Consider the following 14,227-nt stretch of genomic DNA (forward strand, 5'->3'; position numbering starts at 1 on the left):
TTTATTGTGAGTCTATTTAAGAAGACAGTCCAGGCTGGGCACAGTGGCTCACGCCCCTAATCCCAGCACTTTGGAATGTTGAGACGGGCAGATCACTTGAGGTCAGGAGTTGGACGCCAGTTCAGCCAACATGGTGAAACCCTGTCTCTACTAAAAATACAAAAGTTGGCTGGGTGTGGTTGCAGGTGCCTGTAGTCCCAGCTACTCGGGAGGCTGAGGCACCACAATCATTTGAACCCAGGAGGCAGAGGTTGCAGTGAGCTGAGATCATGCCCTGTACTCCGAACTGGGCAACAGAGCGAGACTGTCTCAAAACAAAACAAAAAAAGTCTACAACATTTTCTGTTTCATGGATACAGGAATCAGAAAATGATACCCAAGCTCATAAGTGGCATAAACTCAAACAGCATGATATAATGCATATATTCCCTTTGTGTTTTGAAAACTATTATTTAAAACAATCATTCAGAAAAGTAGACAAATCTGGGTGTAGTGGCTCACGCCTGTAATCCCAGCACTTTGGGAGGCTGAGGAGGGTGGATCACCTGAGATCAGGAATTCAAGAACAGCCTGGCCAACATGGTGAACTTGTCTCTGCTAAAAATATAAAAGTTAGTTATGTCATGGCATGCACCTGTAATCCCAGCTACTTGAAAGGCTGAGGCAGGAGAATTGCTTGAGCCCAGGAGGCAGAGGTTGCAGTGAGCTGAGATCGAGCCACTGATCTAGGCTGGGCGACAAGAGCGAAATTTTGTCTCGGAAAAAAAAAAAAAAAAAAAAGGCCAGGCCAGCATGGTGAGTCCGAAGGGGGCGGATCACTTGAGGTCAGAAATTCAATACCAGCCCAGTCAACATGGTTAAACCCTGTCTCTACTGAAAATACAAAAATTAGCCAGGTGTGGTGACGTGCACGTGTAATCCCAGCTACTCCACAGGCTCAGGCAGGAGAGTCGCTTGAACACGGGAGACAGACGTTGCAGTGAGCCTAGATCACGCCACTGATCTAGGCTGGGTAACTGTAGCCTGGGTAACAGAGCGAGACTCTGTCTCAAATAAAAAGTAACAGTCAAAGACTTCTGCAAAGTGTGTGTGTGTGTTTGGGGGTGTTGGGTGGGAAGAGAAAGAGAGGCTTTTTTTTTTTTTTTTAGACGAAGTCTCACTCTGTCACCCAGGCTGGAGTGCAGTGGCACATCTTGGCTCACTGCAACCTCCGCCTCCTGGGTTCAAGCGATTCTCTTGCCTCAGCCTCCCAAGTAGCTGGGATTACAGGCGCCCACCACCACGCCTGGCTAATTTTTGTATTTTTAGTAGAGATGTGGTTTCACCATGTTGGCCAGGCTGGTCTGGAACTCTTGACCTCAGGCAATCCGCCCATCTCTGCCTGCCAAAGTGCTGGGATTACAGGCGTGAGCCACCCCGCCTGGCCTGAAAAAATTCTTAAATGAAATAACTTTAATTCAATTAAAATTATTAATCCTGTTAATAGAAATAATTTTATTCTTTTTTCTATTGATGTTTGTAAAAAGATCAAAATATATTATTGTTTTGTAGTCTTTTTCTTTTTTTGAGACAGAGCCTCACTCTGTCACCCAGGCTGGAGTGCAGTGACGCTATCTCGGCTCACTGCAACCTCCGGCTCCCAGGTTCAAACTATTCTCCTGCCTCAGCCTCCAGAGTAGCTGGGATTACAGGCGTGGGCCACGTGGCCAGGCTGGTCTCTTAACTCCTGACCTCAGGTGATCCAGCCCCCTCGGCCTCCCAAAGTGCTGGGATTACAGGCGTGAGCCACTGCACCAGGCCTCTAGGCTTTTTTATACTTCAGTATTCGGTAAATATCTTTCAAATTAAATAAACATAAAAAGCGAGGCTTTTCCAACTGTTTCCTACACATTCTGCAAGATATTAATCATGTTTCAAGAAAAAGTGTTGTGTTCAAGTACGTTTGGGAAACATTGTTATTATATTATTTTCTTCTTGGAGAATCATAGAAAAACTTGAGAGGTTGGTAGGTTGGCGCAAACCAAGACCAAAAACTGAACTGCAATCACTACCAAACCCTCCCGAGTTTGCTCCTCCCTACTTGCTAGGCTCAGTCCACACTCTCCGGAAAAAGAAATCAGACGTCGGGGGTTCTCGAAATGACGTATTTCCCGCGCGCCGCGAAGTCCTGACGTTAAGGCGCCAGTCGCGAGGTGAAGGCGGGGTCTGAAGTGGGCGTGGCGTCGCTGGAGGCTAGTCAGGCGCGGGACCCGTTCTCGAGGCGGGAGCTGAGGTGCGGGGCGGGGCCTCCTGCCTGGCGCCGGCCTGTGGGGAGGCGGGGCGGGGCACAGTCTCTTGACCGTCCAGCCCGCCCCTGACGCCGGCGGCAACTGCGGGAGTCGGGGTCGGAGCGGTTTCCTAAGCGGTTGGTTCTTAGAGCTGCGGTCCTTTGCTAACCTGACCCGCAGCTTCAGCCTCCGCCGCCTCCTCAGCCCTCGGCGCCGCCGCTGGCGCCGCCGCCCGACCCGCAGGCCGCCGCGGGCCGCAGAGCCCATGAGGGCGCGGGCACCGCCGCCGCTTCCGCGGCGTCGCCGTCGTCCCGGAGCGCCTCGAGCTGGCGCGGGCATGGCCGCGGCATGAGCGTGGAGCCGCCGCCGGAGCCAGAGGAGAAGGCGGCGTCGGAGCCTGAGGCGGGAGCCATGCCGGAGAAGCGCGCGGGCGCGCAGGCCGCGGGGAGCAGCTGGGTGAGCGCGGGCGCGGGGCCCGGCGGCCTGAATCCCGGGAAGGCTGGGTGGGGTCGCACGCGGGGCCCGCGAGTCCGTCGCTCTGGGCTGGGGCTTCGGCTCTCGGAAAGCCATTCTTTTTCCATGGGGTGGGGGGAGGCGAATTCATCCCGAATACAAGTTTTTCCATCCCGAATACAAGTTTTTCCTAGTGACTGCAGACAGAACTTTACAGGATTTGGTTATTGTTTCAAAAGGCGCTAGACATGGGACAGTGAATATAAGTAGTCATTCGGTTATTTCAGAGTTCTCCATCCCTGTAACAGTGGATAACAGTTTTCCTGGCGCATTTCTGCCCAAGTCTACATGGAAAACGGGTAGGGAGCATTTGAATCAGACCGTCGACCGGGAAGTTGGCGGCAGATGCTGGGCAGCGCCTCGCTGCTCCTTCCGTGTCCTCCCGGCGTCGGAGGGGCGGTCGCAGCGATGGGGAGCAGAGTTTCAGGGGCGTTGCTGGGGACCAGCCGAGGAGCAAGTTAGGCCGGCCTCTTTCTCCAGTTTTACTTTTACTTGAGGTCGAGATGGCTTCTGACAATAATACAGAAGCAATTGAGCCCTGACTTAATTGGCCTGGTTTCGGCAGAACAGGCCTTGTCTGTGTCAGTGGTTTCATATGGTGGAATGTCCGTTCATATGGTGGAATGTCCGAGAGGGTTTGTCGTTTCTTTAAGGCCTGAGTTTAAAAAGGATTTTTTGTTTTTTGGTCTTAGTACCTGAAATATAGAGAATGTTATAGTGAATAGAAACTCTGACACAATGGGAAAGTTTTCCCAAAGAAAAGTAGAAATTTAAATATATGCTTTTTGGCTTTAGATTTTTAGCGTACATACCTGATTTTGTTTTTAGTTGAAGAATGCTAAGTGTTTACATGAACGTATTTGGGGGATGTAAATCCCTATTTGTAGTTTGGGAGGGCAGGTGAAGCAGGAGGAGCAGTAGGTAGAACGGAGCCGGCAGAGCTGGTTTTTCGTCCTGATTTTGCCTGAACAGTGCGCACTCTGGACAGGGTATTGAAACAGCCTTGCTCCTCAGTGCCTAATCTGTAAGATTAGTACTTAGTTGAAGTCCCCTCCCAGCCCAAGTGACTCCCTATTTTTGAAAAGCATTTCAAAGTTAAGATCTGTAATATGAGAAGCTTATCTTGTCGGGGGAGAGGAATTCTGTAGAATTGCTTTCTCTCATTTTGATTCGTGTTAGGTAGACTTGTCCTCTTCCTGCTTGCTACACAAAACTAAAGCACCAGTTCCTCCTTCTGTCTGCCATGAATTGATGGACAGTAATAACTAACCGGTGGCCCAGCTAGTAACCTGCGAGGTAGCTTCCTTCACCCCTTCCCATGCTTACAACAACCAGAAAGTCCAGCTAAGTTTATTAGATACAGATTTTAGGTTTTTATCCTCTCCTATGCATTCTTGTGCTCATTTCCTCAGCATTTTTGACCCAGACTTGGACTATCTCTTTCAAGACCCTTGCTCACCCCAGCGTCAGTCCACCTTGCACATGGCTGAGTAGTGTGTTCTAGCATGTGAAGATGATCATTACTGCTGTCCTTAATTTTTTTCATTGGCTCCTTATGACTTACAGAATAAAAAATAGATTGGCAGGTTGAAGCATTATTAGCGTAGTGATTAGACGAGCATGCTTGGAATCCCAGTTTCCACAGTTTGGCAAGTTAACGTAACTCCTGATTAATAATGGCATTTACCTCATAGGGTTGTGAGGGTTGCTGCAACTTGGCATCTAGTAAGCCCTTAATACATATTAATGTTATTATTTTTTAATAATCTTCGCATGTATGATTGAACGATCACAATCTATAGGTGATCTTCTGACTGTGATAAAAGGAGTAGTTGTCTCCCATTTCCTAATGTTGACAGGAACTAGACCCCAACCTAAAAATTAAAGTTGCTAAATTTATGTGCCTAAGAGCAGAAATTTGTGAGGGATATTTACTCAAAAAAACCTAGACTCAGTTTATTCCCCAATTCTTTCTCCGTTGAATCCTGATGGTAACTTGATTTTGGGCACGGGTAGGTTCCTTCCTGGTCTTTCCTCCTCTCTGAGAACACATGGAGTTGATGTTAATAAACTGATGAATACTGAGTTTTCTTGGTGTTTGCTGTAGATAGAAGACTAGCGTGAGCAGGTAGCAGTGTTTTTCTGAGTGTGTGGACGTTGGGAGAACAGTGAATGCTTTTGATGGTATGTGTTCGTGTCATATGCTAGTACCCCTGAATTATGCATTTTTCCTGTTTGCAGTTTCTAATGTCACCTCCGGGTGCTGTGTCCTATAGCCCCTGTATGAACTGATTTCATTTTAATGTGTTGGAATTTCCTTACAGCTTGGTTTCAGTGACACTCATGATTTCAGGTTCTTAGATGCTACTGGTAATCACAGGGAAGATTGTCCAGCTGATAACTTTTTTGTTTTTTGTTTTTTGGTTTTTTTTTTTGAGATAGGGTCTTGCTCTGTCATCCAGGCTGGGATTCAGTGGCCAGTCATGGCTCACTGCAGCGTTGAATTCTTGGGCTCAAGCAGTCCTCTCACCTCGGCCTCCTGAGTAGCTGGGACAACAGATATGTGCCACCATGCCTGGCTTTTTTTTTTTTTTTTAATTTACTTTTGTAGAGATGGAGTCTTGCTCTGTTTCCCAGGCTGGTCTCAAACTCCTGGGCTCAAATGATCCTCCTGTCTCAGCCTCCCAGTGTTGGGGTTACAGGTTAGAACCACTGTGCCTGGCCCTTCAACTTTTTTCTACCTTGTTTGGCAAAAAGGTATATTGACCAGAAAAAGATACTGGCAAAGAGATGTCATAATCTGAAAAATAAAAGATAATCAAGTATTTGCTCCAAGAGATCATTTCCTTCTAGAAAAGGGAGGTATGCAGCTGGGTGCGGTGGCTCACACCTGTAATCCCAGCACTTTGGGAGGCTGATGTGGGTGGATCACGAGGTCAAGAGATCAAGACCATCGTGGCCAATATATTGAAATCCTGTCTCTATAAAAATACAAAAGTTAGCTGGGCACGGTGGCGTGTGCCTGTAGTCCCAGCTACTCAGGAGGCTGAGGCAGGAGAATCGCTTGAACCTGGGAGGCGGAGGCTGAGACTGGGGAATTTATCAAGAAAAGAGGTTCTTTAGTCTGTACAAGAAGTGTAGCACCAGCATCTACTTCTGGTGAGGGCCTCAGAAAGCTTGCAATCATGGCAGAAGGCGAAGGGGAAGCCACTTATCATGTGTGGGGGAGGGAGCAAGAGAGAGGGGAGGAGGTGCCAGGCTCCTTTTAGCAATGAGATCTTGGCCGTGTTCGGTGGATCACTTAAGGTCAGCAGTTCGAGACCAGCGTGGCCAACGTAGTGAAACCCTGTCTCTACTAAATATACAAAAATTAGCCGGATGTGATGGAGCATGCCTGTATTCCTAGCTTCCTGGGTGGCTGAGACGGGAGAATCGTTTGAAACTGGGAGGCGCCACTGCACTCCACCCTGGGTGACAGAGTGAGACTCTGTCTCAGAAACACACAATAAACAAAACCAATCAGATCTTGTGGTAACTAATGGAGCTAGAACTTACTCATTACCACGAGAAGGACACCACACAACTGAGCAGAGATCAGCCACCATGACCCAAACACCTGCCGCTAGGCCCCACTTCCAACATTGGGGGTCACATTTCAACATGAGATTTGGAGGAGACAGATATCCAAATGGTATCTGCCTTAAAAACAAGTTGGATAGTTTGGTTTTCTATTCTCTAGAAGAGTTTGTCTAAGATTGGTAATACAGTTCTAGAACTTTATAGTTCTTGGCCTTTTGGAGGTTAATTCTAGAACAGTGTAGGTTTTCTGTTTGATTTTTAGTTCTGTCAGTTTCAGTAAGTTGTGTTTTGTTGGGAATTTGCCCATTTTCTCTAAAATGTCAAATTAATTGGCATAAAGTTGTGAATAATGACCTCTTAGGCTCTTTTCACCTTCTGTAGGGATTCTTGGTGTACATTTTTTTTTTTTTTTTTTTGAGGCAGAGTTTTGCTTTTGTTTCCCAGGCTGGAGTGCAATGGTGCAATCTCGGCTCACTGCAGCCTCTGCCTCCCGGGTTCAAGTGATTCTCGTGCCTCAGCCTCCCGAGTAGCTGGGATTGCAGGCATGTGCCAACATGCCTGGGTAATTTTGTATTGTTAGTAGAGACGGGGTTTCTCCATGTTGGTCAGGCTGGTCTTGAACTCCTGACCTCAGGTGATCCACCCTTCTTGGCCTCCCAAAGTGCTGGAATTACAGGCGTGAGCCACAGTGCCCGGCCCCCCCGCTTTTTTTTTTTTTTTTCCCTTTAAAGAAGTGGGGCCTCACTCTGTCATCCAGGCTGGAGTTCTGTGGCACACAATCATAGCTTGCTGTAACCTTGAACTCCTGGGTTCAAACCTCCTGCCTCAGCCTCCCTAGTAGCAAGGACTATAGGCATGTGGCACTATGCCTGGCTAGTTTTTAAATTTTTTTGTAGAGATTGGGTCTCACTATGTTGTCCAGGCTTGTCTTGAACTCCTGGCCTCAAGTAATCCTCTAGCCTAAGCCTCTCAAAAGTGCTGGGATTATAGGCATGAGCCACCATGCCTGGCTGGTACTCTGCATTGGTAACTTGTGCTTTTTCTTTGAAAAAATATTTAATTTTCTAGCATCTTCTGGATAAATATTCACAAATATTGCATGTGGTGATAATTTTGTATGTTATTTTGATTTTAAATAAACTAGAATATCCAGGAAAGTATTCAATGGTAATGGTAAAAGTGCATACAACCTCCTCTGCATAACAGGAATACATTAATTTTTTCTTACTGTTAGGTATCCTGTTGGCTGTATACATGTAAACATACTTTTACCCTATGGAAGCATTTTTAAAATTTCTCAGTTTCAGCTGGGTGAGGTGGCTCATGCCTGTAATCCCAGCACTTTGGGAGGCTGAGGCAGGTGGATCACGAGGTCAGGAGACTGAGACTGTCCTGGCTAACACGGTGAAACCCCATCTCTACTAAAAATGCAAAAAATTAGCCGGGCGTGGTGGCAGGCGCCTGTAGTCCCAGCTACTTGGGAGGCTGAGGCAGGAGAATGATGTGAACCCGGGAGGCGGAGCTTGCAGTGAGCCGAGATCGGGCCACTGCACTCCAGCCTGGGCGAGAGAGCGAGACTCCGTCTCAAAAAAAAAAAAAAAAAAGAAATTTCTCGGTTTCTTACATGTGTTCTGTCTTCCCCTTTCCCTCTTCCCTTCCTCCAGTTCAGCATGTCGTAGAACTTTCACAAGTGGTTATGAAATCGTCAGATATGCTATGGAGAAAGAGGTTATGGCATAGCAAGAGCAAGAGCATTGTTCTGTGAGAATTGGAGAGAAATCTATTCTTAATGTGTATTAATTTATTTTTTTACTTTTGAGACAAGAGTCTTGCTCTTTCATCCAGGCTGGAGTGCAGTGGTGTGATTATGGCTCAGTGTAGCTGGGAACTCCTGGGCTCAAGTGATCTTCTTGCCTCACCTTCCTGGTAGCTGGGACTACACGTACGTCCCACCATGACTGGCAAATTTTTAAATTTTTATTTGTAGAGATGTGATCTTGTTTTGTTGTCCAAGCTGGTCTTGAACTCCTGGCTTCAAATAATCCTCCTGCCTTGGCCTCCCAAAGCATTGGGATTGCAGGTGTGAGCCACTGTGCCCAGCCTTAGTCTGACTTTTTTATAGTTAGCTTTGTATTTGCTTGTCCTTTTTAAACAACCTTATTCAGTTTAATTGACATAAAATGAACTGTATGTGTTTGGAGTGCACAGTTTTGTGTTGCGACGTGTCTATACACCTGTGAAACCATTATCATAATCAAGATAGTAAATATATTCATCACCCTCAAATGTTTGTTTTTACGTCCCTCTGCACCTCCATTTCCAGGCAATAATTTATCTATTCTGTCACTATATATTGGCTTGAATTTTCTTCCTTTTTTTTTTTTTTTTTAAGAGATGGAGTTTCATTCTTGTTGCCCAGGCTGGAGTGCAGTGGTGCGATAATGGTTCACCGCAACCTCTGCCTCCGGGGTTCAAGTGATTCTCCTGCCTCAGCCTCCCCAGTAGCACGGATTACAGGCATGCACCACCATGCCTGGCTAATTTTGTATTTTTAGTAGAGACGGGGTTTCTCCATGTTGGTCAGGCTGGTCTCAAACTCCTGACCTCAGGCGATCCGCCCGCCTCGGCCTTCCAAAGTGCTGGAATTACAGGCGTGAGCCACCACGCCTGGCTGGTTTGAATTTTCTAGCGTTTTTTTTTTTTGTTATTTTATAAATACAGCATATTCTCCTCTTTGGCTTTTAAAAAGTTCAGCCTAAATTATTTTGAGATTTATCAATGTTATGTAAATCCACAGTTCATTCTTTTTAATTACTGAGTAGTATTCCATTTTGTGGATGAACCACATTTGTACATTCCCTTGTTGATGGACTTTCGGCTTCTCACCAGTTTTTGGCTATTACAAATAAAGCTGCTGTGAACATCTGTGTACCAATCTTTGTACATAATACACTTTTTAAAAAGTAAATAGGAGTGGAATGGCTGGGTCATATGGTAGATGTATTTAACTTTTTAAGAATCGGCTGGCCGGGCATGGTGGCTCATGCTTGTAATCCCAGCACTTTGGGAGGCCGAGGCAGGAGGATTGCCTGAGCCCGGGAGTTTGAGACCAGCCTGGGCAACATGGTGAGACCTCCGTCTTTAAAAAAATAATAAAATAAATTGCCAAACTAATTATTTTAAAAGTAATTGTACAGTATTACATTGCAGCTAGCACTGTATGATAATTCTAGTTCATCCACGTCCTTACACCTGGCCGATTTTAGCCCTTCCAATTGGTCTTTAGTGATGTCTCATTGTTCTTTTAATTTGTGCTTCCCTATGGCTAGTGGTATTCAATATCTTTACATCATTTTTTTTTTTCGAGACGGAGTCTCACTGTCTCGCCCAGGCTGGAGTGCAGTGACTTGATCTTGGCTCAGTGCAAGCTCTGCCTCCCGGGTTCACGCCATTCTCCTGCCTCAGCCTCCTGAGTAGCTGGGACTATAGGCATCTGCTACCACGCCCAGCTAATTTTTTGTATTTTTAGTAGAGACGGGGTTTCACCGTGTTAGCCAGGATAGTCTGGATCTCCTGACCTCGTGATCTGCCCATCTCGGCTTCACAAACCAAAGTGGTGGGATTACAGGCGTGAGCCACTGTGCCCGGCCAAGGTTTTTTTTGTTTTGTTTTGTTTTGTTTTTTGTTTGTTTTTTTTGTTTTTGCCTCTGGCAGAGTCTCACTTTGGTTACCCAGGCTGGGGTGCAGTGGCATGATCTTGGCTCACTGCAGCCTTGACCTCCTGGGCGCAGGTAATTCTCCCACCTAAACCTCTCGAGTAACTGGGACTACAGGCATATGCCACCATACCCAGCTAATTTTTTAGTTTTTTGTAGAGATGGGGTCTTGCTGTGTTGCCCAGACTGGTCTTGAACTCCTAGATTCAAGTAGTCCGCCTGCCCCAGCCTCCCAAAGTGCTGGGATTACAGGTGTGAGCCATGTGCCCATCTTCCCTAAGCCTATATGTCATCTGTGTATCCCTTTTGGCAAAATGTCTTTTCTTGTCTTTTGCCTATTTTTTTTTGTTGTTGTTGTTGTTGGTTGGTTGTCTTCTTATAATTGAGTTCTGAGAGTTCTTTATATATTTGGAATGCAAGTCCCTTGTCAAATGATTTGCAAATACATTCTAGTCTGTAGTTGATCTTTTCATTCTCTCAGCAGTGTCTTGAAGAACAGGAATTTTAAATTTTGATGAAATTTATCAATTTTTTCTTTTATAGATCAGGGTTTTGGTTTCATATTTAAGAAATTGTTGCCTAATCCCAAATCATAGAAATTTCCTTCTATTTTTTCTTTTTATTAGATGGAGTCTCATGCTCTGTTGCCCAGGCTGGAGTGCAGTGGCACAATTTCGGCTCACTGCAATCTGCATCTCTTGGGTTCCAGCGATTCTCCTGCCTCAGCCTCACAAGTAGCTGGGACTATAGGCACAGGTGCGTGCCACCACGCCTGGCTAATTTTTTTTTTGTATTATTATTATTATTATTTTTTTGAGGCAGAGTCTCACTCTGTCACCCAGGCTCAAGTGCAGTGGTGCAATCTCAGCTCACTGCAAGCTCCGCCTCCCGAGTTCATGCCACTCTCCTGCCTCAGCCTCCTGAGTAGCTGGAACTATAGGCATCTGCTACCACGCCCAGCTAATTTTTTGTATTTTTAGTAGAGACGGGGTTTCACCGTGTTTGCCAGGATGGTCTCCATCTCCTGACCTTGTGATCTACTCACCTCAGCCTCCCAAAGTGCTGGGATTTCAGGCGTGAGCTCAATCTACTGACCTTAATATCCACCCGCCTCGGCCTCCAAAAGTGCTGGGATTACAGGCGTGAATCATTGTGCTTGGCCTTCCTTCTATGTTTATGGAAGCTTTATAGTTTTAGATTTTACAATTGGGTTTATGTTTCATTTTGATTACATTTTTATATGGTGCAAGATAAAAATGGAAATTGTTTATGAATAATCAGTTGTTCATTTGCTGAAAAGTACGTTTTTATTTATTGAATAGCTTTTGCATCTTTTTTTTTTCTTTTTTGGAAATGGCGTCTTGTCTTGTCGCCCAGGCTAGAGTGCAGTGGCGCAATCTTGGCTCACTGTAACCTCCACTTCCCAGGTTCAAGTGATTCTCCTGACTCAGCCTCCTGAGTAGCTGGGATTACAAGCACATGCCACCATGCTTGGCTAATTTTTTTTTTTTTGAGACGGAGTCTGGCTGTCACCCAGGCTGGAGTGCAGTGGTGCAATCTTGGCTCACTGCAAGCTCCGCCTCCCGGGTTCACGCCATTCTCCTGCCTCAGCCTCCGAGTGAGTAGCTGGGACTACACACGCCCGCCACCACGCCTGGCTTATTTTTTGTATTTTTAGTAGAGATGGAGTTTCACTGTGTTAGCCAGGATGGTCTCGATCTGACCTCGTGATCCGCCCATCTTGGCCTCCCAAAGTGCTGGGATTACAGGTGTGAGCCACTGCGCCTGGCCTAATTTTTGTATTTTTAATAGAGACAGGGTTTTACCATGTTGGTCAGGCTAGTCTTGAACTCCTGACCTCGTGATCCGCCCATCTCAGCCTCCCAAAGTGTTGGGATTACAGGCGTGAGCCACCGCACCCGGCTTGCTTTTGCATCTTTATCAAAAATCAATTGTCTGTATATCAGTCAGTCTCTGAACTCTTTATTCTGTTCCTTTGATCTATTTGTCTTTACATCAATACCATGCAGTCTTAATTACTGGAGGTTCATAAGACTTGAAAACTAGGTTAGTCCCCTGATCTTGTTATTTTTTAAAGTCGTTTTAGTGATTCCGTGTCTTTGCATTTTAGAATTAGCCTGGCAATTTCCACAAGAAAACGTTTTGGGATTGCCATTGGTATTCTTTTGCCCTGAAGATCTGTTTGGGAAGAATTGATCAAGTCTTCTGATGCATGAATGTAGTATCTCCATTTATTTTAGATATGTAATTTCTTTCAGCTGAGTTTTGTAGTTTTCAGTTGACATGTCTTTCCCATCTTTTGTCAAATTATTCCGTTTCGTATTTCTTGACGTTATTGTAAATGGTATCATTACATAAATGTAAATTTTTAAAATTTAAATTCGCAATTGTTTGTTGCCATTATATAGAAATACAGTTGATGTAAAAAAATTGTTTAATTGTGGTAAAATACACATAGCAAAGAAGTTACCATCTTAACCATTCTTAAGTGTAGACTTCAGTAGTGTAAGTATATTCACATTGTTCTGCAGCCAATTTCCAGAACTTTTTCTTCTTTCAAAACAAATTCTATACCCATGAAACAACAACTTTCCATTTTTTGCCACCCTCCCATTCCCTGACAATCACCATTCTCCTTTCTGTTTCTATGTGTTTGACTTGCTTTAGATACCTCATATATATGGAATCATACGGTATTCATCCATACCTTTTTATGATTGACTTATTTCACCTCGCATAATGTCCTCAAGGTTTGTCTGTGTGTGCCATGTGTCAGAATTTTCCTCTTTTTTTTTTTTTTTGGAGACATGGTCTCTCTCTCTTGCTCAGGGCTGGAGTGCAGTGGCATGATCCCGGCTCGGGAGCCTCCACCTCCCCAGGCTCAGGCGATCCTCCCACCTTAGCCTCCCGAGTAGCTGAGAGTACAGGCGCGCACCAGCAAGCTCAGCTAATTTTTGTATTTTTTGTAGAGTTGCAGTTTTGTCATGTTACCCAGGGTAGTCTAAAACTCCTGTGCTCAAGCAATCCACCCGCCTGGGCCTCCCAAAGTGCAGGGATTACAGGCATGAGCCACCATGCCTGGCCTCTTTGCCCATTTTTAAATTGGGTTATTTAAGTAAAAATAAGTGTATCTATTTTTACTTTGTTGCCTGGGTTTTTGTTGTCATATCCAAGAAGTCATTGCCAAATTCATACCATGAAGTTTTTGCCCTATGTTTTCTTCTAAGTTTTATAGTTTTAAGTCTAATGATAGGTCTTTGGTTCATTTTAAAAGTTTGTGGTTTAAGAAAGCCCAACCTCTTTCTCTTTCTCTTCTTGTATTTTTTTTTTTTTTTTTTTTTTTTTTTTGAGACGGAGTCTCGCTGTGTCTCCCGGGCTGGAGTGCAGTGGCGTGATCTCGGCTCACTGCAAGCTCCGCCTCCCGGGTTCACGCCATTCTCCCGCCTCAGCCTCCCAAGTAGCTGAGACTACAGGCGCCCGCCACCACGCCCGGCTAGTTTTTTGTATTTTTAGTAGAGACGGGGTTTCACCATGTTAGCCAGGATAGTCTCGATCTCCTGACCTCGTGATCCACCCGCCTCGGCCTCCCAAAGTGCTGGGATTACAGGCTTGAGCCACCGCGCCCGGCCTCTTCTTGTATTTTTAGTGTCAAAAATAATCTATTATCAAATCCAATATTTATCTGTTTTATGTTTTTAGCTCTTATGTGTAGGCCATTAATCCCTTTGAGTTGATTTTCATATATAATGTGAAGTAGGGGTCCAACTTTATTCTTTTACATGTGAAAAATTAGTTGCTCTAGGCCGGGCGCGGTGGCTCAAGCCTGTAATCCCAGCACTTTGGGAGGCCGAGACGGGCGGATCACGAGGTCAGGAGATCGAGACCATCCTGGCTAACACGGTGAAGCCCCGTCTCTACTAAAAAATAAAAAAACTAGCCGGGCGAGGTGGCGGGCGCCTGTAGTCCCAGCTACTCGGGAGGCTGAGGCAGGAGAATGGCGTAAACCCGGGAGGCGGAGCTTGCAGTGAGCTGAGATCCGGCCACTGCATTCCAGCCTGGGCGACAGAGAGAGACTCCGTCTCCAAAAAAAAAAAAAAAAAAAAGAAAAATTAGTTGCTCTAACAGCATTTG

General features: G+C 45.5%; 1 protein-coding gene across 1 annotated transcript in view; it reads left to right on the plus strand.

The window, feature by feature from the left end:
• Positions 1-2,346: 2,346 nt before the first annotated feature.
• MFSD14B (major facilitator superfamily domain containing 14B) overlaps positions 2,347-14,227 on the plus strand; it is a 78,398-nt gene continuing 66,517 nt past the window's right edge. The window contains 1 exon segment of the mRNA NM_001194284.2: positions 2,347-2,723. Within this exon segment, the coding sequence (NP_001181213.1) occupies positions 2,616-2,723 (108 nt within the window). The 5' untranslated portion in view covers positions 2,347-2,615.

This window comes from Macaca mulatta, chromosome 15 (assembly GCF_049350105.2).
Source record: "Macaca mulatta isolate MMU2019108-1 chromosome 15, T2T-MMU8v2.0, whole genome shotgun sequence".
Classification (NCBI taxonomy): Eukaryota; Metazoa; Chordata; class Mammalia; order Primates; family Cercopithecidae; genus Macaca; species Macaca mulatta.